At 41.4% G+C, this 24,184-nt stretch overlaps 1 protein-coding gene across 1 annotated transcript; it reads left to right on the top strand.

Moving 5' to 3' along the window:
* Positions 1-6,508: 6,508 nt before the first annotated feature.
* On the top strand, positions 6,509-23,679 carry LOC147445339 (uncharacterized). Its single transcript, XM_086524571.1, has 4 exons — positions 6,509-6,925; positions 7,028-7,237; positions 7,285-7,536; positions 23,521-23,679. The coding sequence occupies exons 1-4, from the start codon at positions 6,509-6,511 to the stop codon at positions 23,677-23,679; spliced, it is 1,038 nt and encodes a 345-aa protein (XP_086380697.1).
* The last annotated feature ends 505 nt before the right edge of the window (positions 23,680-24,184 follow it).

Below are 24,184 nucleotides of genomic sequence, written 5' to 3'. Positions count from 1 at the left end.
ATTTACCAAGATTGAATGCTGATGTTTTGGGTTGTTCGAGACTCCAAAATATGGTTTTTAATAAGGGTTCTCAGCCGTGCTTAACAGCTTGTGAATCGGACTTGTACGTCATGAATTATGAGCATCCAAAGCGAGCGGTCTCAACTTAGAAGGTGATTGCAGGTGCATGCGAAAAGGGAAACTAGGCCAACTTGGGGGTCTAAGATTAGATTTGCTGAAGTTTTATATTTATGGAGAATATAGCCAAGGTGATGGGATTCAAGCCGTGTGGTACGGTGCATCATTCGGTGACCAGAGCAGCAAGGTATGCCTCGGGGAAAATTGTTCGAGAAGTCCCCTTATGCTTTGGGAGAAGCTGGAACTTTTTGAGAAGTTGGGGAGGTGGGAGGATGGTGCCAAGTGGCAATGGAGTAATCCCACATGGGGGGGAGAAAGTGGAAATTGGGGGGTATAAGGGGGGGGAGTGCGTACCCCCTAAGGGTGTATCAAAGGAGCTAATGGAGCTCCTTGGCCTTGCTTGTGAGGGCTCATGGACCTTGGGGGAGAGAGGGGGTTCCATTTTCAGTCCACACCAACTTCCCAGGCACCTGGCCACTTTTTTAGTCCATCGGACATCCCCTTTCCCCACTTGCCTTGGTCAAAAAATGGCCAACAACTCATTTTGGACCCAAAAAAGGCCAAAATTAGACCAATTAAAAGGTGCCCAAGGAGAGAACCATGTCGGCTAAGAAGAGAGATAAAAACCCCTTGGGATAAGAGCCAAAATAATCCCCTTTTAATAGCTGCATTTCTCTGCACACCTGCAGACACTTTCCAGAGACCTCTTTTTTGGAGCTTTTTGAAAACCCCCGAACTTCAAATGCTTGTAATTTGCTCATTCCTTATCGGAATCAAGCATATGAATGCTCTACATACATCTACACACTCATGTTCTCTAATTATTCTAATTTCCAGTGTGATTTTTGCTAGAGATTTTCTTCTCCAAGCTTTAGAGGTGTTTAACACAGGTGAATTCGATGGTGCAGCTGTTGTTCTTTTCGACGATGTGATCGGTGCAAGGCTATAGGGGCATTCATTTTCATTTTTATTTGCACTCCACATTGTTTTGGTGCCCCCACGGAGGAGAAATCCTCATGTGCTCCAATTTTCACAAAATTTGTCCACTATGCAGGCAGAGAATGTAAAGGGGATGTGGGTCCTTATGGACAACCGCCTATGTATGTGCTATTTGTGGATAGTATTTGAGGCGGTCGTTTAATTTGGATTGCAGCCTTTGTGAGGGTTGTGAGGTTTTGTGAAACCAAGCACTAGGGGCCGGGTTACCCAGTGTGAGGTGGATTAGGTACTGGAGCGATCCATCGACATCCCTTGAGTTTTCAACGTCACATGTAAGTGTTTTTGTGGCAATCAAACATGGCAGACGAGTTCCCACAGTTTCATGAATTGCCTAATAAAAATGCACAGACGTTTATTGAAAAGTTGGAAGTCAATTTCTTACTGTGCAATATACTAGACCAAGCTATATTGTTGCGGTTGCTGCAATATAGTTTACAAGATGAGGCAAAAATTTGGTTACGCAATTTTGAGGAGTTGATGTAGGTACAAAACCCAGTGGTGGTTTTGGACTATAATCGTGTGAAGCAAGATTTCCTGGCACAATACGAATCCATCGAAGTACCAGATGAAGTTTGGCATGAAGTTCTAGGATACACTCAAAGGGCTAGTCAAAGTGTTGATGATTTTGTCATGCAGCTCACCCGTTTATGGGATAAATGGGCCCAAGCTTTGGGAAATGAGATCCCTCCATCCATGTTAAAGAAGGACCGTTTTGTGGAAAACTTAAAGGAAAGTTTGAAGTTCAAAGGTGAGCTAAAAAGGCCCGCCACCTTCAAGGAGGCGGTCGCCATTGCCAGAGAGAACGAATGGAAAGCTCAAAGGCTTAATGAATATGGGAAAGCGGTCTCTGAGCAAAATAATGGTAGCCAAAAGGAGGAGAATCAGGCAGAAGTTGGAGGCCAACCTGTTCAAAGGGCTGCTAGTACTGGACAGTTACAATGAAATATGCAAGACATGATGACCATGATGCAAGAATTACGACTTAGCGTTCTTGGTGGTGGAGGTGGTCGTGGTAGAGGGATGGCTCAAGCATGTGAAGCTCGTCCTAATGCTAACCAGGGTCGTGGGAAAGGTGGGTTTGATCCGCAGAGGAGGTTCATTCCTACTTGTTATAATTGTGGTGATCTTGGTCACATCATCACTTATTGTCCAAAGCCAACAAGGATGGGAGGGGATATGTTTCCACTTCCTCAGCAGATTCCTAATAGAGATAATGATTATGCATTGGATATACGGGGAGATCAAGGTACTAGACAGGAAAATCAAGACTCAACCTCTGGTGGTCATGTGGGTATTGTGTAGGTGGAAAAGAAAGATGCAAATGTGTTGCCAGTAGGCAAAAGAGAGAGGGAAGGTTATGCAGCACCAGGGCCTAGTCGAAAGAAAGGGAAGGAGAAGGAGGGTGAAGATGCAAAAGTCAAGAGAAAGAGAAAGCCTCGTAGACGATTTTAAGTGGCAGATTTGCCTTTGGGAGAAGGCCAAACAACTTACAGTTTAAAGGAAGACCTGATTGGGAGGAAAGTAGATTGTACTTTTGGACAGTTGATGAATATGGTGCCCAAACTCAAAAGGCAGTGGAAGTCATTAGTGAATCCAGAAAAAGAGCCAAAGCATGGACAAGTTAGAGTGTTGTCCGTGGGAGAGTTACCCGACATCTGTTCAGTGGTGGTGAATGCTTGGCACAAAGGTGTGGGGATGGGAGAAGCCTACATTTATGGAGGTGCTCAAGTTTGTGTGATCACACAGTCATGTGTCGAGAGACTGGGTCTCATTACATGCAGAAGCTCTTGGTTTTGGATCGACCATGCCAAGGTGAGATGTTTGGGGATGATCAAGAATTTGGAAGTTGAAGTCTTTAACGTGAAAGTTATGGTGAACTTTCATGTTATGCCAGCTGGTCTAGGATCCTTTCCTCTCATTTTCGGACGACGTTGGTTGAGAGCCGTTGGTGCCGTGCAAGATTGGGGCAAGGGCACAATCGGTGTGCATGGCAAGAAGGGTGAAAAGAGGGTGTTTGATATGACTACCAAACAACCTATGGCACTTGAAGATGTAAGTGAGAATGATGAGTCCAAAACTCCCAGTGATGATAGTTCTAAAGACTCAGAAAGTAGCACTACTTCAAGTTCCAGTGATGAAGGTGAAGTGTCATTCTTGTTGTTAGACGAGGAACAGAGAGAAGTTAGTGAAGTGCTACAATTATCAGGGAATATAAATGCTTCAAGCCGTTTAGAGAAACTTGAAGAGTTGATGCAACCTAAATAGGAACTGCCAGTGAAGAAAGATTTGATTCAAAAGATGATGAGTACTGATCTGACACAAGGAGAAATAAGGGAGTACTTAGCAATGTTGGACATGTTTCCAAATCTTTTCATTACCTCGTATCAGGAAATAAGATTTTTTGTTGGGGATCGTGTGAAGATCGCGCTAGTTGAAGGGCCAAAACCAATCAGACAGAAGTTAAGGAGGATGGGCAAGGAGCAGATGAATGCCTTAAAGGAAGAAGTGATAAGATTTTGGATGCAGAATTCATTGTGCCAGTGGATAACGCTGAATGGGTGAGCCCTGTTGTAGTCACCCCAAAGAAAGATGGGCGTTGGAGAGTATGTGTTGATTACAAGCCACTAAATGTGGTGACCAAGAAAGACCCTTACCCTTTGCCTTTTATTGATCAATTGCTAGATGCAGTGGCTGGTTTTGAGAGATACAGTGTCTTTGATGGGTATTCGGGATACTTTCAGCTTATCCTTGCTCTTGAAGATAGGAAAAAGACTATGTTTATCACGTCATGGGGTTGTTTCTATTTTTGTTGCCTTCCTTTTGGGTTGACAAATGGGCCAAGAGCCTTTGAAAGGAAAGTATATTGGGTCCTTGCTCCATTTCTTGGGAAGTTTGTCAAAAGGTTCATAGATGATTTATGTGTATACAGTTCAAGGAAAGAGCATGTTCAGAAGCTTGAAATGACGTTTGCAAGGTATGATGAATGCATGGGTCAGTTAAACCCCAAAAAATGTCATTTGGTGCAGCCAAGGGTGAAGCTTCTTGGACATGTGATTTTAGAAAATGGAATTGAGGTAGATCCAGAGAAAGTGGAAGCCTTATTATTTCTATCATCCCCAAAGGATACTAGACAATTGTCTACTTTCATTTAGAAGGTTAAATACCTGTCTCGATTCATAACTTTGGCATCATAGTTACTGTACCCACTGCAACAAGTGGTTAAAAAGGATCCATTGGAGTGGACATAAAACTTTGAAGAAGTTTTTGATAAGGTCAGAGAAGTTTTGAGCACACTGTCTATTATGCAAGCTCCTGATTAGGAGAAAGAATTTTATGTTAACCCGTCAGTTGGATATGATGCCATTGGGGCTATGTTATTGCGAAGAGGGAAGGAGTCCAAGTATATGAAGCCTGTTTATTATGCTAGCCGAGTTAAAACCCCTCATGAAAGAGAGTACTCTGTTAGGAAATAAGACGTAGCTAAATAGATAATTGAGTAGATTACTTAATGGAGAGAGACAGATTTATATATACGAGATTATAGAGTAGAGAGAGAGAGAGAGAGAGAGAGAGAGTACACATGATATACGTGGTTCACCCAATGTGGGCTACGTCCACGGGAAAGCAGCCACTCAATGGCTTTAGTACTTCAAAACAAGAAGTAGTTTACAAATGGATTATACCCTTAATGGAGCTCCCGCCTTGCTTCACTCTCACCACCACACACTCACCTTGTTGCATCAACTTCACACTATGAAATGTGTGTAGAAATGGCCTCCTTTTATAGGCCAAAAGGGCTGCCCTCTCTTATGAGAGACAGCCATGTGTAGCCGCCCTTGTGCGAATAAGTCCAAATCGGACCCTCCAATCCGCCCATGTGTGGCCGCCCTTGAGAAGACAAGTCCGCTTTTGAATTCGGCCACCGGCCACCGGCCATTGACTTCCGACCACCGGCCACCGGCCATTGACTTCCGACCACCGGCAATCGACCATTGACTACCGGCCACCGGCCAACTGACCGGTTGTTTTCCAACCACTTTCCGACCGCCGTCCGGCCATAATATTCGGATGAAAAAGAATATTCCAATGAAAAAAAAAGTCTTGGGGGCAGAGGCCCCCGAGGCCTTTAAAGTTGCCCCTGATTCTTGTCCGTGAAAATTTTGGTTTCCGGTGAGTGATTTTCCTTCACGCACGATGGCTTCTCCTCATAATGGGGGCCTTACAAATGTGCGCTTTTACCACAGAAAATTACAAGGGTAAATCAGGCTTTATACTTTACATACTCAAAGATTGAGTTGGTGATGATCAGTATGGTCTATGCTTGTAGACGATTCAGGCATTACCTATTGCAAAAGTCGTTCACTTTTCTCACCAGCTATTCATTGTTGCCTCAATTGTTTAATAACTCAAATATATCAAAGACAGTGATGAAATGGGTTATAGAACTGCACAAATTTCAATTCACTTTTTTGGTGGAAGAGAATACTCAGGCTACCCTGGGAAATTTACTCACTTACAAAGAGACTCCTATTTTGGTTACTCAAATTTACTCACTTACAAAGAGACTCCTATTTTGGTTAAGGAAGAGGCGGTACAAAGTAAGAAGGTCGAAACTCCTGCTATATCCAATGCTTCACTGTTATATTTTGATGGCTCTTATCGAAGAAGTCATGAAGCTACTTGTGGAGGGATTGGTATCTATGATGCTCAAGGAAATCTTGTGAGGAAACAAGGGGTAAATCTTGATGTGAAAAGTAATAATGAAGCAGAGTACATGGCCCTTGAGGGCGGTCTGCACATTTGCTTACAGTTGGGAATTAAATGCCTGCAAGTCAAAGGAGATGCCTTGTTGGTTGTGAAGTAGGTATTGGGGGTGTGGAAGAATAAGAACCCTAAGTTGAAAAATTTGTGTTTCAAAGTGAAATCTTTGCTTAAAAAGTTTGAGGCATGGAGTTTACAGCATATTGAGAGGTCTCAGAATGAAGAAGCTCATGATGCTGCCCAAGAAATTATCACTTGTGTGTTTGTGTTGAAGACTGATGTCCATCGATATCATGGAAGAGAAGTGCTATCAAAGGAAGCGGATTTTCTGCTTATAGGTCTTTTACCTAAAGATTTTCCATCATCCAAAAAGTATGCTTTTATGAGAAGAGCCAAAAAATACAAAATGCTTGATGATTTGCTTTATATGAAAGGAAGTGATTTGATATTGCGACGTGTGCCTTGGAAAGAAGAAATCTATAATATTTTAGAAGAGAACCATGAAGGATCCTGTGGAGGGCATTTTGCCATGAAAATTATGCTACATAAGATTTTACAAGAAGGCTATGTGTGGCTGAGTGTCCAGCGGGATGTAAACCATTGGTGTAAGTGTTGTTTGTCTTGCTAGAAGATGGGGAAGAGAGTTTTGAAGCATGAATTGCGAAAGACCATGTTATCTTTTGATGTATTTCAAAAATGGGGTCGTGATGCCATTGGACCCTTACCCATGACTGGTAAAAGAAATGTTTACATTCTGAAAAGAGTGGATTATTTGTCACGTTGGGCAGAAGCTAAGGCTGTTAAACAGATTACCAGTAAAGAAATGGGGAAGTTTGTGTACAAAGATATATGCTGCAAGTTTGGTGTGCCTTTGGAACTACTTTCTGATCGGGGACCAGGATTTAGAGGAGAGTTGTTTGATTTCCTTTGTGGAAAGATTAATATACAACATAGGTATAGTTCTCCTTACTATCCACAATGCAATGGTCTTAATGAGAGATTCAATGCAGAGTTAGTGAATATCTTGACAAAAATGACTCAGACACATGTGAAGACGTGGGATTCAGAGTTGCCTTGTGCACTATGGGCTTATAGAACCGCTATCAAAACAAGCATAGGTTTTTCTCCTTATCACTTGATTTATGGCAAGGAAGCTTTATTGCCCATTGAAGTGGAAATCTCCGCACTTAAGTGGTCATCATTGGAAGGTGAAGAGCAGCAAGATGCTTGGCAGAAAAGGTTGTTGGATTTACAATGCTTGCAGCTAGACAGAATTCTGGCCTTGAGTCATTACGAAGAAGTGTCAAAGAAGGCTCAAATGAAGGCCAATAATGCGTCAAGGATAAAGGAATTGAAAAGGGTGATCTTGTGTTGTAGTACAATAGTAAATTGGACAATACTTTCCAGAAAAAGTTTCAGATTAAGTGGGAAGGTCCTTTTACTGTTGTAAATAAATTTGAAAATGGCATATATCAATTGACAAACTTAAATGGTGCAGAGCATAAATACCGTGTTAATGGTTACAAATGGAAGAAGTATCTAGCACGTTTGATGACAATTGTGACTGACGAAATGCTATCAATAGAAGAAGACAATGCGGAAACATCTGAAAATGTGGACGAGGTTTCTGGGGATGAAATGCAGCAGTTATTCACCCTTGTTAGAGGGGAAGAAGAGCCCTCCACAGAGAAGAGAGAGAGAGAGAGAGAGAGAGAGAGAGAGAGAGAGAGAGAGAGACCGAGAGAGATAGATGTTCATGTTAGTAGCCATAACTGAATAGATTGATTATTGTGAGTGATTACAAAGGTCACAAGAGCCCATTCTTATAGGTTTGTAGTGTCCCCTCACTCCTCATGAGCCTTTAAAGTTCTTAAAGTCGAAAAGAATGTAGCAGGGCATATCTTTCGTTAGTACGATTTGAAAGATTGTTGAATAGTCTATTAAATAGAGCTTATACGAATGAGTTGAGATATTAAGAGAGAACATATATTCTTTTTTTTTAAAAAAAAATAATACACTAAAGATGGATTTGATAAAGATTAATGAATAACAGATAGTCTGTTTATGAAGAGTAAAATTGAGATTTTTATTAATATCAATGTTTTATATTTATGTGTTTTAGCTTAAAATGCATGGGTAGGCTTAAAATAAGTTGTAAAAGTAGTGGAAACCCAAAAATAGAGGTTTTATGAGTCGCGACCTAAAAGTTGCGTTTTTAGCCAAATAGAGACGTTTTTAGCAATTCTGTCCGCGTTGCCTTGTAGACCAGACCTATTCCCGTCGTTTTGAGTACCTGGATCGCTCTGTTCTGAGTTCGTTTGTAAAAGTTATGATGAAAACAAACAGAAGGTAGCAGCAGTGTAATGTACACAGGGACAGACAGACCTACAACATCATACAGTTCTCCCTGCTATCAACCAAGAAGTGGATTGTTTTTTCATGGTAGAGTATGGAAATTGAGATTATGAAGGTATATAATTATGTTTTTTACTTTGATTATCATGTTGAATTGGTTGCACGAGTATGTTCTTTTGGCTATTTTGTAGGCGATGCAGAAATCAATGTGTGAAACACGATCTGTGCAAAGTGTCATGATAGAAATCTAACCTTTACGGATCGTTTAGCGATCACGTTCTTATATTATTCTCGCAGGTATACTTGGTACGAAAATCGTGCAGGCTTTTCGAGGAAAAGAAGGATAAAAGCACGACGGGTGGTGCGTTTGGGGATCATTCACCGATCTCTTCTTCTGCGAGTGCGAGTGCGAGTGCGAGTGCGAGTGAGAGTGAGAGTGAGAGTGAGAGTGCGAGTGCGAGTGCGAGTGCGAGTGAGACGCTGCATGCAAGCGAACTGAAGCTCGGGGGTGGTCGGGAGGTTCGAGCTCCGTACAATGGAGTGCGCCCATATATATATTCAATTGCTCCTCTGTTGTATCAAACACTATCAATACAAAGATTTCTTCCTCTGTTTTGCTGTCTATCTCTATTATTCGGTTCCCGTGACAATTGGTATCAGAGCAAGCGGTTGATTCTGGACATGGAAGGATACGAGAGGAGGATGAAGGAGCAAGAAGACCTGATTCGGCGACTATGAGAAGATCTGAAAATTGCAAATCGGGAGTGTGTTGAGGCTCTACGGGGCAAAGCAGCACGAGAGCTTGATATCTATGTAGACCTTGATGGCCAACATGAAGGTGAAAACCATGCTAGTCCACCTGGAAACAATAATCATCGTGGTGGCACTGGGGTACCGCCAAAAGAAACGATGACGATATGGGAGAAGCGACAACCAAATCATTCTTAACGAAGGCTAAGCTTAAAGAGTTTGATGGCATAAGAAGGATATGCGAAGATTTAGAAGCGTGGATTGAAGAACTCAAAGATTTGGATTATACTTTCAATATCGAGAACACGACCACGAGACTTTCGAATGCTCGAGCAAGGTGATCGATAAGACAATACATACCAAGATGGCTCAATTGGAGACTTTTGGCGATGCGTACGATAAAGGTAAGTCATCTACCCCTTCTTTGTGATGTTTTATGTCTTTGATACGTCCTTTGAAAGCTTCTGTGAGATCGAATTTATGCGTAGAAGTTGAGATTAAAATTTAAATTTCTTAATTGATTTGGATAGTATTCATTGCTTCTTATCGTCTAAATTGATTGAGAAATTAAACTTGAAATTAAATCGAGAAGTTAAAAGACTTGTGGACTTAACTAGTGGTAATAATAGTTTCACGAAAGAGTTAGTAGAAAATTTGTTTTTTTTTCTGTGAAGAGTCAAAATCATAAAGGTGATTTCTATAACATAAACATTGATATGCATGATGTTATCATTGGTATCAATTAGATCATTGAAAATCATGTTTTGATTGATTGTTAAGAAAGAAAAATATATCTTTAATCATTTGATGATGATAAGTCACACTCTTTGTGGAAAGAAAGAGATTCTAAATCTAGTTTTGGCAATGGAATTGATAAGGTGACTTAGATAAGAGTGTGAGACGTTGCTTGTGTTTGCTTGTGTGAGACGTTGCTTGTGTTTGCTAATGAGATTAAAGAAGAATCTGGGGATAAACATAAAGAGACAAATCGAGAATTTATAGAGGATCTCTTACATGAAGTTAAGGATGTGTTCCGGACGATCTTCCTGGTATACCTCCGCCTAGAGCGGTAGACCATGCCATAGATCTATATCCAGGAGCGACACCTTATTCCAGATCTCCATACAGGTTCAATATTGATGAGCTTAAAGAGCTCAAGATACAACTTGATGATCTTTTGAAAAAGGGTTTCATTAAACCTAGTGTATCTCCTTGGGGTAGTCCTGTGTTATTCCAAAAGAAAAAGGATGGTACATATAGGTTATGCATCGACTATAGGGGATTAAACAAAAAGACCATTAAGAACAAATATCCTCTTCCTCACATAGATGAATTGATTAGTCATTTGAGTGATGCCACAATATTTTCAAAGGTTGATCTTCGTTCTGGCTACCATTAAATCCGCATTAAGGTCGAGGACATTCCAAAGATTTCTTTTCGTACACGTTATGGACATTATGAATTTAGAGTTCTTGCTTTTGGTTTGACTAATGCACCAACAACTTTCATGTGCTTAATGAATAATATTTTTCACCCGTATCTTGATGACTTCATTCTGGTATTCTTGGATAATATTTTTGTGTATTCTACGAATGAAGAAGATCATGCATTGCACTTAAAGAAAATATTTGAGGTTTTGCGTGAACATAAATTGTATGCCAAAGCAAGTAAGTATTCTTTTGCAAAGGATCAGATTGTGTAATTGGGAAGAGTGATTTCTAAAGAGGGGATTCACATTGATCTTGATAAAGTTAAGACTATGTTAGTAAGAGATGTAAGAAGCTTTATGGGTCTAGCACAATATGAGAGAGCACACATTAAAGATTTCTCTAAGATAGCAAGTCTTTTGACCGAATTGACCAAGAAAGACAAGGGTTTTGTGTGGACTTCTAGCTGTGAGACTGCTTTTGAGACCTTGAAGGCTAAAATAGCGGAAAATTATGTTTAAAAGTTCGTGAGATGGGCAAACCATTTGTTGTGTCCTGTGACTCTAGTGGTTAACAATTAGGTTGTGTTTTGACACAAGAAGGAAGAGTGGTTGCATATGAGTTTAGGAAATTAAGACGACATAAATTGAACCATGCAACACATGATCTAGAATTACTTGTTGTTGTTCATGCATTGAAGCATTGGCGTCATCTCTTGCTTGGTGTAAAATTTGAATTACGTACTGATCATCAAAACTTGAAGTATATTTTCACTCAGCCATTGTTAAATAACAGACAAAGAAGATGGATTGAATTGTTGGCTGAGTATGACTTTGATTTGAAGTATTTGTGTGAAAAAAAGAAAATAAAGTTGCAGATGCATTGAGTCGTACGTCCATGGGTAATTTGTTGACTGTTGTGCGATCCAATTTGATTGATGATATGCATGCTGAAGTTGAAAATGATTCTTTTTATATGCCTATTTTGAAATTCTTGCGTGAGAATATTGGTGAGAGGTATGAGAACAGATATCACTTGTATAAGGAAAATCTGTATTATTATGACCGCTTGTGTATTCCTACAAATTCTGCTTTCAAGAGTCAAATTCTGCATGAGTGTCATAATTCACCTTTTTCTGGTCATCCTGGATTAAATAAGACATATGAAAATATTAAAACCTTATTCTTTTGGCCGCGTATGAAATTGGATGTTAAGAATTATGTGCGTGAATGCTTTCAATGTCAACAAGTTAAGATTGAACATAAGAGGATACTTGGTGACCTTCAACCCTTAGACATTCCTTTACAGAAGTGGGAGTGTATATCCATGGACTTTATCATTAGACTTCTTACTACTCGTGGAGGGTATGATTCGATCTTTCTGGTGGTAGATAGACTCACAACACAAGCTCACTTCTTTCCTGTAAAAATAACTTATACTGCATTGACCATTGCATACTTGTTTATGAAAGAGATATTTCGTTTGCATGGCATGCCCAAGAGCATAGTGTCTGACAGAGATTCTAAGTTCACTTCTCATTTCTGGAGAGCGACTTTTGACTCTATAGGTACCCAGTTACGCATGTCTAATGCTTTCCATCCTCAAACCGATGCGGAAACGGAGAGAGTGAATCGTATTCTAGAAGATATGTTACAAATGTATATCAATGGAAACCAATCTAATTGGAATGAATATCTGCCTTTGGTGGTTGAATTTGCATACAACAGTTCATATCATTCATCTATTAGGATGACTCCGTTTGAGGCAATGTATGGCTATAACTATCCTACACCTATTCATTTTCTTAATTCGAGGAATAAGGTAGAACTCTCACGTGAGATGCTTGAGAAAATGGATAGCGAGTCGGCCAAAATCAGGGGGAATATTAGAGAATCTCAAAAGAGACATAAACCGTATTATGACAAGAAACATCGTGTTGTGGAGTATGAAACTGGTGATATGGTTTTTTAAAGGTTATTCCTGAGAAGTCTCATTTGATTCTTGGAAATGATAGAAGATTCTCTCCACGATTTGTTGGTCCATTTAAAATTTTGAAGCGCATTGGTTCATTAGCTTACAAATTGGAATTGCCTTCTCATGTTAAAGTGCATCATGTATTCTATGTGAGTTTATTGAAAAAGTATGTTCCTAATGTGCATCATGTTTTAGAGGACAACTCTAAGTTGAAAGATGACGGACCATTGACTGTAGAATCAGACTTAGTACTAGATAGGCGTTTTAAACATATGAGAAATAGAGACATTGTAGAAGTTTTGGTTAAGTGGCAGAACTATCCAGTAGAGGATGCATCATGGGTTGATCTTAGTGTTTTGCAAAGAGAATTTTTCTCTCTTTAGACCAACTCTGAGGACAGAGTTAATTTTGATAAGGGGAGAATGTAATAGGACTAGTCTTTAAAGTTCTTAAAGTCGAAAAGAATGTAGCAGGGCATATCTTTCGTTAGTACGATTTGAAAGATTGTTGAATAGTCTATTAAATAGAGCTTATACGAATGAGTTGAGATATTAAGAGAGAACATATATTCTTTTTTTTTAAAAAAAAATAATACACTAAAGATGGATTTGATAAAGATTAATGAATAACAGATAGTCTGTTTATGAAGAGTAAAATTGAGATTTTTATTAATATCAATGTTTTATATTTATGTGTTTTAGCTTAAAATGCATGGGTAGGCTTAAAATAAGTTGTAAAAGTAGTGGAAACCCAAAAATAGAGGTTTTATGAGTCGCGACCTAAAAGTTGCGTTTTTAGCCAAATAGAGACGTTTTTAGCAATTCTGTCCGCGTTGCCTTGTAGACCAGACCTATTCCCGTCGTTTTGAGTACCTGGATCGCTCTGTTCTGAGTTCGTTTGTAAAAGTTATGATGAAAACAAACAGAAGGTAGCAGCAGTGTAATGTACACAGGGACAGACAGACCTACAACATCATACAGTTCTCCCTGCTATCAACCAAGAAGTGGATTGTTTTTTCATGGTAGAGTATGGAAATTGAGATTATGAAGGTATATAATTATGTTTTTTACTTTGATTATCATGTTGAATTGGTTGCACGAGTATGTTCTTTTGGCTATTTTGTAGGCGATGCAGAAATCAATGTGTGAAACACGATCTGTGCAAAGTGTCATGATAGAAATCTAACCTTTACGGATCGTTTAGCGATCACGTTCTTATATTATTCTCGCAGGTATACTTGGTACGAAAATCGTGCAGGCTTTTCGAGGAAAAGAAGGATAAAAGCACGACGGGTGGTGCGTTTGGGGATCATTCACCGATCTCTTCTTCTGCGAGTGCGAGTGCGAGTGCGAGTGCGAGTGAGAGTGAGAGTGAGAGTGAGAGTGCGAGTGCGAGTGCGAGTGCGAGTGAGACGCTGCATGCAAGCGAACTGAAGCTCGGGGGTGGTCGGGAGGTTCGAGCTCCGTACAATGGAGTGCGCCCATATATATATTCAATTGCTCCTCTGTTGTATCAAACACTATCAATACAAAGATTTCTTCCTCTGTTTTGCTGTCTATCTCTATTATTCGGTTCCCGTGACAGAGACCGAGAGAGATAGATGTTCATGTTAGTAGCCATAACTGAATAGATTGATTATTGTGAGTGATTACAAAGGTCACAAGAGCCCATTCTTATAGGTTTGTAGTGTCCCCTCACTCCTCATGAGCCACACCCCTTGGAATCCCCTCTAAGGTTCAAGACCATCCAATATGGCCAAGGTGTAACACATGGCACACACCGGCTTATGCCGTAACACTTGGCACGCACAGAGGACCTGATCCCAACATCCATTGATTCGTGTAAACCCAAATGTGCAGTGGTACGGTGCTACCATTTAAGGGTTGGGAACCCGTACAACAAATTTAAAACACCACATCAAAATTCATTTGGGAAGTGTGATGCAAGTATGGTTGTCAAGGCCGCACTCTGGCTCTTTGGCTCTTTGCTCCTGGAACACCCATCTCCATCACTCGCATCCCGAACTCGGAAACTATCAAAAAGTTGCACTGCATCTCTGCTACATAAGGTAAAAATCTCCACAGAGGGAAATCCGCCAAGTACATGAGACTACACCAAGAACGAGATTATTGATGAAAGCGGAAATGGATCTCCGCACCATGCGGATTTGTTGCGTGTCTGGGTGCCCTCACAAGTGCTGTGATATCGTCCTCTATGGCTTGAGCATTTGCTTTGCAACCAAACCTGTTGCACCTGTGCATGCCCGATCTTCCGACTCGCATTTTTGACCCTGCACTACAGACCTGGCCGCTGCGTTCTATAATTTGGCCTCTGGAGACCTGGCTTTCTCCGCTATGATGACCACACAGGATGCTATCGACGAGCCTCTGCAGATTCAACCTGCCCACCCTGGTTGGTTGTATTGTGAGCGGCCCTCATGCCTTGCGGTCGAGCTCTCTATTGAGTGCCACCCCCCCAAGACCTGCTCCGTGAACAGTGCCTGCAGCCTGACTGGCCAAGCCCTCTATTGATCGTCTCTACCGTTGCTCAACCTTGTGTCCCCTGGATGGTTCTACGTAGCGCCGCCAGCCTCCATGATGCCTGCCCTTCGAGCGACTCCCCGCCTGCTCGGCACCTGTGTATGCACTACAATAGAATTGGAGGAGCATGGTTCACGCCTCCTTCGTAACCAAAGGGCAAGTAAGATCAACTACGTGGTCACCAAATGTTAGAGGGGAAGAAGAGCCCTCCACAGAGAAGACAGAGAGAGGGAGAGAGACCGAGAGATATAGATGTTCACGTCAACAGCCATAACTGATTAGATTGATTATTTTGAAAAGTTACAAAGGTCACAAGAGCCCATTCTTATAGGTTTGTAGTGTCCCCTTGCTCCTCATGAGCCACACCCCTTGGCATCCCCTCTAAGGTTCAAGACCATCCAATATGGCCAAGGTGTAACACATGGCACACACCGGCTTATGCCGTAGCAACACTAGAGACCTCTGCTTTTCATGAATGACTAAGCAAGCTAGGAGGGGTTGGCAAGCTATGTCAGGCATTTTTTGGATGAAGATAAAGTCACTAATCCATGCTAAAAAGCTTTCCCATTAGCCTCATGTATATATGTGTACATAGCCCTGCAAGTTTTGAAAGTGACCTTGTAAAAATTCATGTACAAAGGTGTGAATTTGCCAAGATTGAATGCTGATGTTTTGGGTTGTTCGAGACTCCAAAATATGGTTTTCCATAAGGGTTTTCAGTCGTTCTTAACAGCTTGTGAATCGTACTTGTACGTCATGAATTATGAGCATCCGAAGCGGGCGGTCTCAACTTAGAAGGTGATTGCGGGTGCATGCGAGAAGGGAAACTAGGCCAACTTGGGGGTCTAAGATTAGAAATTCTGAAGTTTTATATTTCTGGAGATAGCCGAGGTGATGGGCTTCGAACCTTGTGGTACGGTGTGTTGTGTTCAAGCCCGTGGGAAAAGCCTCTTATAGGCATGCAGTAAAGTTCAATTATAAGCCCAGTTTGCATGACACACTTTTTCTCTATATTCAATGTAAGGCTCTTACACAATGGGTAATAAACAATAGCGTTATTTTTCTACTGGACTCGAATCTCTCTCTCTCTCTCTCTCTCTCTCTCTCTCTCTCTCTCTCTCTCTCTCTCTCTCTCTCTCTCATTTTCTGCTGCTCATCTTCCATGCCATGGCTTGCCTTAGGCTACACCCACCATAGCTAGCTCCAACCCCAACAACTGGTATCAAAGCCTTGCCAGGCCTCGGCTCTCGCCTCCCAACTCAAGCTCGCGGGTCAGCCGCTTATGCAGAGAAATGGGAGCAGATCAGCGTGCGAGCTCTTGCCCGTAATTGGCAGCAGCAAGATCGCCTTGGCCTAGGGAGCAGTTCTCGACACTACTGCGTCTCCTGGTTCGGTGGTCTCAGCCCGCTACAAGCAAGTTCGCCATCGCCGCCACTGCTTATTCATTTTTTACAGAGAATTTCCACCTTGTTGTTTTCATTTCACACTACTACTATAGTGTCCTTCTTATTTTTAGCCTTGGTCAAGAAGCGCTTCACACACATCACCTCGATAAAAGACATTGTGCATATTTTGGTGATCGACTTCAAGCTTGACGACAATGGTGATGTTGAAGGATGAGGTTATTGTTAGTTGTCACAACATGATCCTTAAATACATCAATCCAACAGCTCATGCAAAGAGCACAGCCATTCAAGAGGTAGATAAAAAGCTCCGGCTCATTGAGGTGTCAGACTTCGAGATGTATGCTTTGTATGAGCATTACCCAATGCATTTTGGTGCTATATATCTTTCTCAAATCAAGCTGCTGATCTATGGAGCTCCAACTGAAGCAACCATTGCAATCTGATTTGATGAACTCATTACCGAAAAGGTGTTTAAAGATACCCGAACCAATCATGCTCGACAGTATTCTTCATTTCAAGCTCTTTTGCAGATTCACATATAACATCAAAGATCGACAACTTCTCTAGAACATGATCAAAATTAGTTTTACCTATTCAATCTCATAGGTTTGCCATGATTTTGTTTATGTCATCATTGATATTTTGTCAAATCTTTGTTTTATTTTGTCAGTTGTCAATCATGGTCATGTCCCTTTTGTACGGGTTATAGATATTGCCTACACCCTATCTGTTCAAGGGGGGTTTACTCACCTAGCACCAGGTTATGGATACACCAAAATTCTTGGTTGTGAGAAAACATAAAACTCACGGTTGAGGAGTACACCAAAAACTCAAGGTATCATGAGATGGTCTGTCTAGTTCGGGCTTGAGGGGGGGATTTTTAGGTTCAAGCCCTTGTCGGTCAGCCCGTGGGAAAAGCCTCTTATAGGCATGCAATAAAGTTCAATTATAAGCCCAGTTTGCATGACACACTTTTTCTATATATACAATGTAAGGCTCTTACACAATGGGTAATAAACAATAGCGTTATTTTTTCTACTAGAGTCGAATCTCTGATCTCTCTCTCTCTCTCATTTTCTATTGCTCATCTTCCACGCCATGGCTTGCCTCTGACTACACCCACCATAGCTAGCTCCAACCCCAACACGGTGCGTCATTCGGTGACCGGAGCAACAAGGTATGCCTTGGGGAAAATTGTCCGAGAAGTCCCCTCATGCTTTGGGAGAAGCTGTAACTTTTTGAGAAGTTGGGGAGGTGGGAGGATGGTGCCAAGTGGCAATGGAGTAATCCCACATGGGGGGGTTTAGGGGGGGGAGTGGGTACCCCCTAAGGGTGTATCAAAGGAGCTAATGGAGCTTCTTGGCCTTGCTTGTGAGGGCTCTTGGACTTTGGGGGAGAGAGGGGGTGCCATTTTCAGTCCACACCAGCTGCCGAGGCACCTGGCCACTTTTTTGGTCCACCGGACATTCCTTTTTCCCACTTGCCTTTGTAAAAAAATGGCCAACAACTCATTTTCTACCCCAAAAAGGTCAAAATTAGACCAATTAAAAGGTGCCCAAGGAGAGAACTATGTCGGCTAAGAAGAGAGAGAAAAATCCCTTGGGTTAAGAGCCAAAAAAGTCCCCTTTTAATAGCTGCATTTCTTTGCACACCTGCAGACACTTTCCAGAGAACTCTTTTTTGGAGCTTTTTGAAAACCCCCGAACTTCAAATGCTTGTAATTTTCTCATTCCTTATCGGAATCAAGCATATGGATGCTCTACGGACATCTACACGAGCCAATCTGCACACTCATGTTCTCTAATTCTTCTAATTTTAAGTGTGATTTCCGCTAGAGTTGTTCTTCTCCAAGGTTTAGAGGTGTTTAACACAGGTGCATTCGATGGTGCAACTGTTGTTCTTTCCGACGGTGTGATCCGTGCAAGGCTATAGGGGCATTCATTTTTATTGTCGTTTGTACTCCGCAACACATATAGACAAGAATGGACAAAAAGCCATGTGAATACAATATATATTATAAAATGGAGCAAAATTATTCAAATACAATATTTATAGCTTTAAGAAGTCTCTCTCTCATCCTCGCATAGCTCAACATAACTTCCTATATTTATATAGAGCTCTCCGTTTAGACAGATGTCCTCTGTTTCATTTTATAGATCCTCTACATGCATCCCATAGAGAGTAGCAGCTTGATGCTCGTTTGGAACCACCTAAGTGGCTTCTGATTGAGCATCTTCTCCGATGTCCTCCATTGATTCCGCTGTGATTGGCACATATATGGTAGCCTTCATATGTTTGTGGACTACGAGGGGCTACCTCTATGACGTACTACCACCAGTTTGATGCAGACTTTCTAGGATGAGATATCACCTGTCAGAGCCATATAACTTACATGAGATCTTCCAAGCACATAACTTCTAAAATTGGATGTTAACTATTTACATACTTACTTGTTCACAATGCTCGGGTAGTACAAAAGTGTCTCTTAGGTTAGTCCATTTGTTAGTTGAATCCACCTCAAGAAAACCACACTCTCCTCTACACATAGTAGCATTGCAATCCTCCATGATTATCTTGAACCATTGCACGTCAAAAAAGTCGATAAAAAATCCTCTATAATCAATCCCTTATATATTCCACTTCAAACATACCTGATATTTTTTATGATAGTCGTGTGACTTCGAACCGGTAAGCTTTCCCTCCTTAGTAAAACACGTTCAGAACACCAGTGGGGGTCCGCACAGATCGAATGGTCTCTTTTGCTTTGCATTCCTGGGCTCCTGTGAAAATTCATGGCACTTTAGGGAGTTTTATTGATCCATCGGATGCTGTCTGCAGCCAATATTGCTCCATACGATTCACATTTCTAAGGCTCGGGGGGTTTACTATGTGTAGGACGACCATATCACGTGTGTTCAAGACATGTTTATAAAACCCCTTATCTGTGAACTTTGTTAAGAATATAATGTACCCTTTTCTTTTAAAATCTGTAAATTTATTTCAAATTTGAAAAAATAATGCCTTTCTGTATATATATTTCTGTAAGTTTCAAGAACTTTAAATACCTTTCTGTTGAACTCACGTGATAGGTTACATTTTTATTAGGTGACCTCTCCGGGTTCTAACGTCAACCCTGGCTCCCAAAGTATCTTTCTTGCCGGTCAGATGGTCCCATAGCAGATTACCCATATTCTTGAATATGTGCATTGGAACGAGCAAGTGATTGATCATGAGTCGATGCCAATATGGTAACTCGTACCATAGAGAGAGTCTCTTCATCCCTTGGGACAAACCTTCATCACACATCTCTTTTTTCTCTAACCATGCTTGTGCAGACATCCTCGATGGCTCTCTTCCCAAAAAGCCGTCGCTTAACACATGATTCTCTGGAAGATACGCTTGATGACCTTCGTAGATTTTCTTCTTCAATGAGGACGCCCGATGTGCATTTAGTCTTGGTCCACATGTGACACATGCTCTGTATCCACTTGTTTGATGCCCTGCATGTATACACATGATAATAGATAAGCTTGAGCATTTTGTTAGTTTGGGATAGTCATGCATGGTCCACATTAGAATGCCTCTGGTCAAAGCATTCCGTCAACCTGTGTGTCGGCTCATATCCACCATTTCTATGAAAATCCACAATTGTTGTGGCTCTTCCAATAGTGGACGAAGATACACATCCATATTATTCACTTTATACCGCCCCGGCACAATCAAGCTTAGCCATAGGTGCCCCTTCTTTGTAGTCAACCACTGGAGAATGTTGTAGTTGACGATGACAACGGGTCATATACTGTAAGATGTGGATCTTTGATTCAATGGATTTATGCCATCCATAGCTAGGCCTAGATGCAAATTTTGAGCTTCCCTGGCAAAATCTAACCATGTATCGTCTATATGTTTCCAGGTTGCGCAATCTGCAGGAATCCGTAGCACACCATCCGAAGATTATTCTCCTCATGCCATGATGCTAGGGTGTCCATAGACTTACATTCGAAGAAATGCTTGATGCAAGGAATCAGAGGAAAATATCGCAAAACCTTTTGTGGATTTTTTGTTCCGTGGAGATATACTCAAATCACACTTTGGACACTTCTCCATGTCTATGTATTCCCCTCTGAAAAAAATACAGTCGTTAGGACAAGCGTGGATCGAACTGTAATCTATCCCCAAGTTTTGCAAGATCCTTTTTGCTTCCTCTCTGGAATCTGGCATCACATTATCAGCTGGCAGTATGTGCTCTTTGAGCAATCTACACAACGAAAAAAATGTGGTACAATTGTGTAAATAATCTATCAGATCACTATACATCTAGAGTTTTTTATTAAAGTAAACACATTGTAATAGATCACATGAAAAGCATTGTGACGCTAGTGTCACTCCATCCAAACTTTGTCTGCATGTTGAGAAGAACCACGAGCGCCTTCAATACACACACATGCTCCATCATACAATGGCGTATTGGCTTCACTTTTCATATCATCATAGATAAGCCTTTTTGCATCCACGATCGTCTCGACCATTTCATCAATCTCGGGCTCAAACATTGCCTCGTTCGGAATAAGGTCTACATGATCATCCCTCGAGTTGTCAGAGGCTACAAATTGTGGCCTCATATATGCTGCTTGACCAAAGCGCCTGCAAATTCGTCTATTGGGTTGAAAAATTGCTGCCTATTGGCTAGCGTCAGAGTCCGACGAGTTATAATTGGCAGCAACTCAATCTATATTAGATGGATCAAACTCGCCAAATTCGTGAACATTCTGCAAAGAAACGAGTCTTGTCCATCGCACAACATGCTTGCATTGATTACAAGGACATAAGATCCTCGTTGAGAGATGGGTGTTTTGGTTGGACGGCCCCACATTCTCGTCACTACTCAAAATGAGGGTAAAAACCTTATAATCTGGACATAAATTTAATCTTCTATTTGAATCCTCCGTCTTTTATCTCTCTCTCTCTCTCTCTCTCTCTCTCTCTCTCTCTCTCTCTTTGTTCACACTGTAAACTACCTCACATTCTCTACCTAGTCATGTCCAATCCCCGCACAACTCGGTCTAGAGGTGCACACAGATCAAAACCACCGGGTTATAGTCTCGTCTTTATTGGTCAATGCCTATATTTGTGGGTACAAGAAATCTACACACCCACATCTACATAATAGTGCATGTAGTGGATAAAACCCCTTTGCCTCTTCTCTAGCTGTAGCATTTCACAACATCTTAACATCTTTTCATAGTAGATCTTTGTTCAAGGGATTAATTAGCACATTACATGTTGGCCTCCAATCTGAGTATCATGCCGTTAAAAGCTTTCCAACTCAAGGTCGCATCCATAGAGAGGAAGAGAGGGATCACTGTTCGTCTAACTCTAATTTTTTTACCGTAATCTCAAAGGTAGACTCTAATATAAAAACTCAATCCAAAATGTAATCTTAAATCTAACCTAATTGAACATGTGGTGATTCGCGGCTAATTGAATATGGTTAGTGTGTGAGTTAATAGGTGTCAGATTCTGATGGCAATATACATATTGTTGTGTAAGTTGTGTTTACTCTTTGGGCAAAGCGCACCTTCATTGACATGCACTAAAATCTAACCCAAATCTAGAAAAAGTTAGTCCATCGAACATAAATCTAGATATAATCTAATCTTAAATTTAACCCAAACCTAAATGTAATCTAACTTAAATCTAAATTTAATCTAGTTAACTTTAAATATTGTCTTTATCTTAAATATAAATCTAATTTAATATCAAACTCAACATAAACCTAAGTTTAATTCAATCTTAAATCCTAAACTTAAATTTAATCTAACTTAAACCTAACATAGCTAGCTAATTTTAAATCTAAACTAATCTTAATCTAACATAAATCTAAATCTAACCTAATCTTAAACTCAACATAAACATAAATCTAAATGTAATCTAACCTAATCTAATTTATATCTTAACATAATCTCACTCTCTCTTTGTTTTCTCCCCTTACTCTCTCTTTCGTCTTCTCCCCCATTCTCTCTCTGGTTTTTTATTCTCTCTCTCTCTCTCTCTCTCTCTCTCTCTGTGTGTGTCTTTGTTTCTCTCAAAAACACAATGTGTGTGTGAGAGAGAGAGAGAGAGAGAGAGAGATGGGGGGAGAGAGAAAAAGAGGGGAAGGGAACATGAGAGACAGGAGAGGAAAGAAGCATATGTGGCTCTCTTTCCTCTCCTCGTGTATGTGTGTGTGTGTGGAGAAAAAGAGAGAGCGACGGTTATTTCTTTGCTTGAGCGTCGAAAATTTAGATATGAGATCTGAGTTTTTGAACAGTTTCGGTTTTTTTTCCCCCTGTCGTCGGCATCACTATAAGCGTCACTATGGACATCGTTATGTAACAAATAAACTAGCGACGCTAATAACGACACCGTGAATTTTCACTTTTGAACGTCGCACTACAAGCATCGCTAATATGAAGTACCTCTTGTAGTGAGACTATAGATCACAGTTGACCTCACACCCTTGCTTTACACAAGACAACATCTGTGCTAAAACTCAAAGCATATTGAGATGAAAAAAGAATCATATCTATATAGAATCATGCATATGAAACTCAAGTAGAAAAAACTTTAGGCTTAATGCTCGATGCCGTGGATGACGAGCCTTGGAGATACCCTTCTTTACCGTTGTATTTCTCCCTCCTTTCATATGATGATTTGGTCGAGCATGGTGACGTCTTATATGGCCGGTCTTCTTTTTGTTTGCTTGGCTTCCCCTTTCGCCTTCAAAAAACCTCTTTTGCTCCTGACCCTTTTCCTCTATCTGTTGTGCTATGCTTCGTCATGCTGTGGAGCTCCTCCTTTGCCAACTCTCTAATCCGGTATGGCGCTCCCTCCAGAGCTGTTGGCCAGCCCCTTCTCTGTCTGAACTAATAGGCATGTGGCGTGTACTGCTCCTGTAGCGTGACCACTTCTGCTTATGGAGTTCAATGATTACGAGTCTTCACACACCCCCTTGAAGCTTTCCGCCTTCCAGCACTCTCCCCTGTCCTGGCCTGAGCATTCGACCCCAACTCCGTTCTCTTCTCAGCTTTGGCCTTCTTGCTCTTATCTTGGCTAGCCCTCAAGCTCCCAGACACAGCTCCCTCTCAGCTTTGGACAGAGAACGTCTTTCCTCGGCCCTCGCTCATTCTCTTAGTTTCTCTTGCCCTGCAGATGCCTGCAATGGTGGCACCTGCAGTACGGCCCTACCTGCAAATCTCTGAGCTTCTCTCCTTTCCTGTCGAGTTGGCAGCCTTCAGCCCCTTCGGCGTCCCCTCGATTGCCCTGAGGGCTTTCTTCCTGAATGGCGAACTCTCTCCTGGAGCGCTCTAGGATGTCAGAGCCCCCCCCCACCTTCTGCTGTTGGTGCTTTCTGCAGCCGTTCTCTTCCTAGTCTGTAGCTCTTGGACATGCTCTCTTGATGGCTCCCCTTGACTTATAATATAAAGTCTATGCGCCACCAGATGGAACCCCTGCAGTCCGGTCACCTTCTCTAGCTTGGACCTCCAACCTGCAGCGGCAAGATGCGGGCATAGACCCCCTCTCTACTGTGCTGCCCTCTTTTTCATATTACTCTGCAAGTGGGAGCCTTCAGCATGGCTCCCCTCACCTCGCGGGGGCTTCCACTTCTCTTGCTGGAGGTGCCCATGTGTAGGCCATGCTAGCCATATTTGACCGTGCAAAAGTCCTTTCAAGAACAAAAGCTTTTTAAAACAAGGTCGTCTAAAGTAGACAAGGGCACTACCCATAGTGGCACAATAAAAAATAAAATCCTGTGCAAGACTGAGGAGCTTGGTGACAAGACGGTCTGACGGAGGAGGAGAGCTGCAGAACACGA

The sequence above is a fragment of the Adiantum capillus-veneris genome, chromosome 12 (assembly GCF_014529385.1).
Source record: "Adiantum capillus-veneris isolate H3 chromosome 12, ASM1452938v2, whole genome shotgun sequence".
NCBI lineage: Eukaryota > Viridiplantae > Streptophyta > Polypodiopsida > Polypodiales > Pteridaceae > Adiantum > Adiantum capillus-veneris.
Note: the sequence above shows the minus strand (reverse complement) of the source record. Positions and strands in the feature narration are given on the sequence as shown.

Excerpts from the sequence above, each read along its gene's own strand:
- LOC147445339 (XM_086524571.1), top strand. The coding sequence starts at position 6,509 with ATGGGGAAGAGAGTTTTGAAGCATGAATTGCGAAAGACCATGTTATCT. Across the intron at positions 6,926-7,027 it reads CAAAAATGACTCAGACACAT|GAAGCTTTATTGCCCATTGA; the intron begins GTGAAGACGTGG and ends ATTTATGGCAAG. Across the intron at positions 7,238-7,284 it reads GGATAAAGGAATTGAAAAGG|AAAAAGTTTCAGATTAAGTG; the intron begins GTGATCTTGTGT and ends AATACTTTCCAG.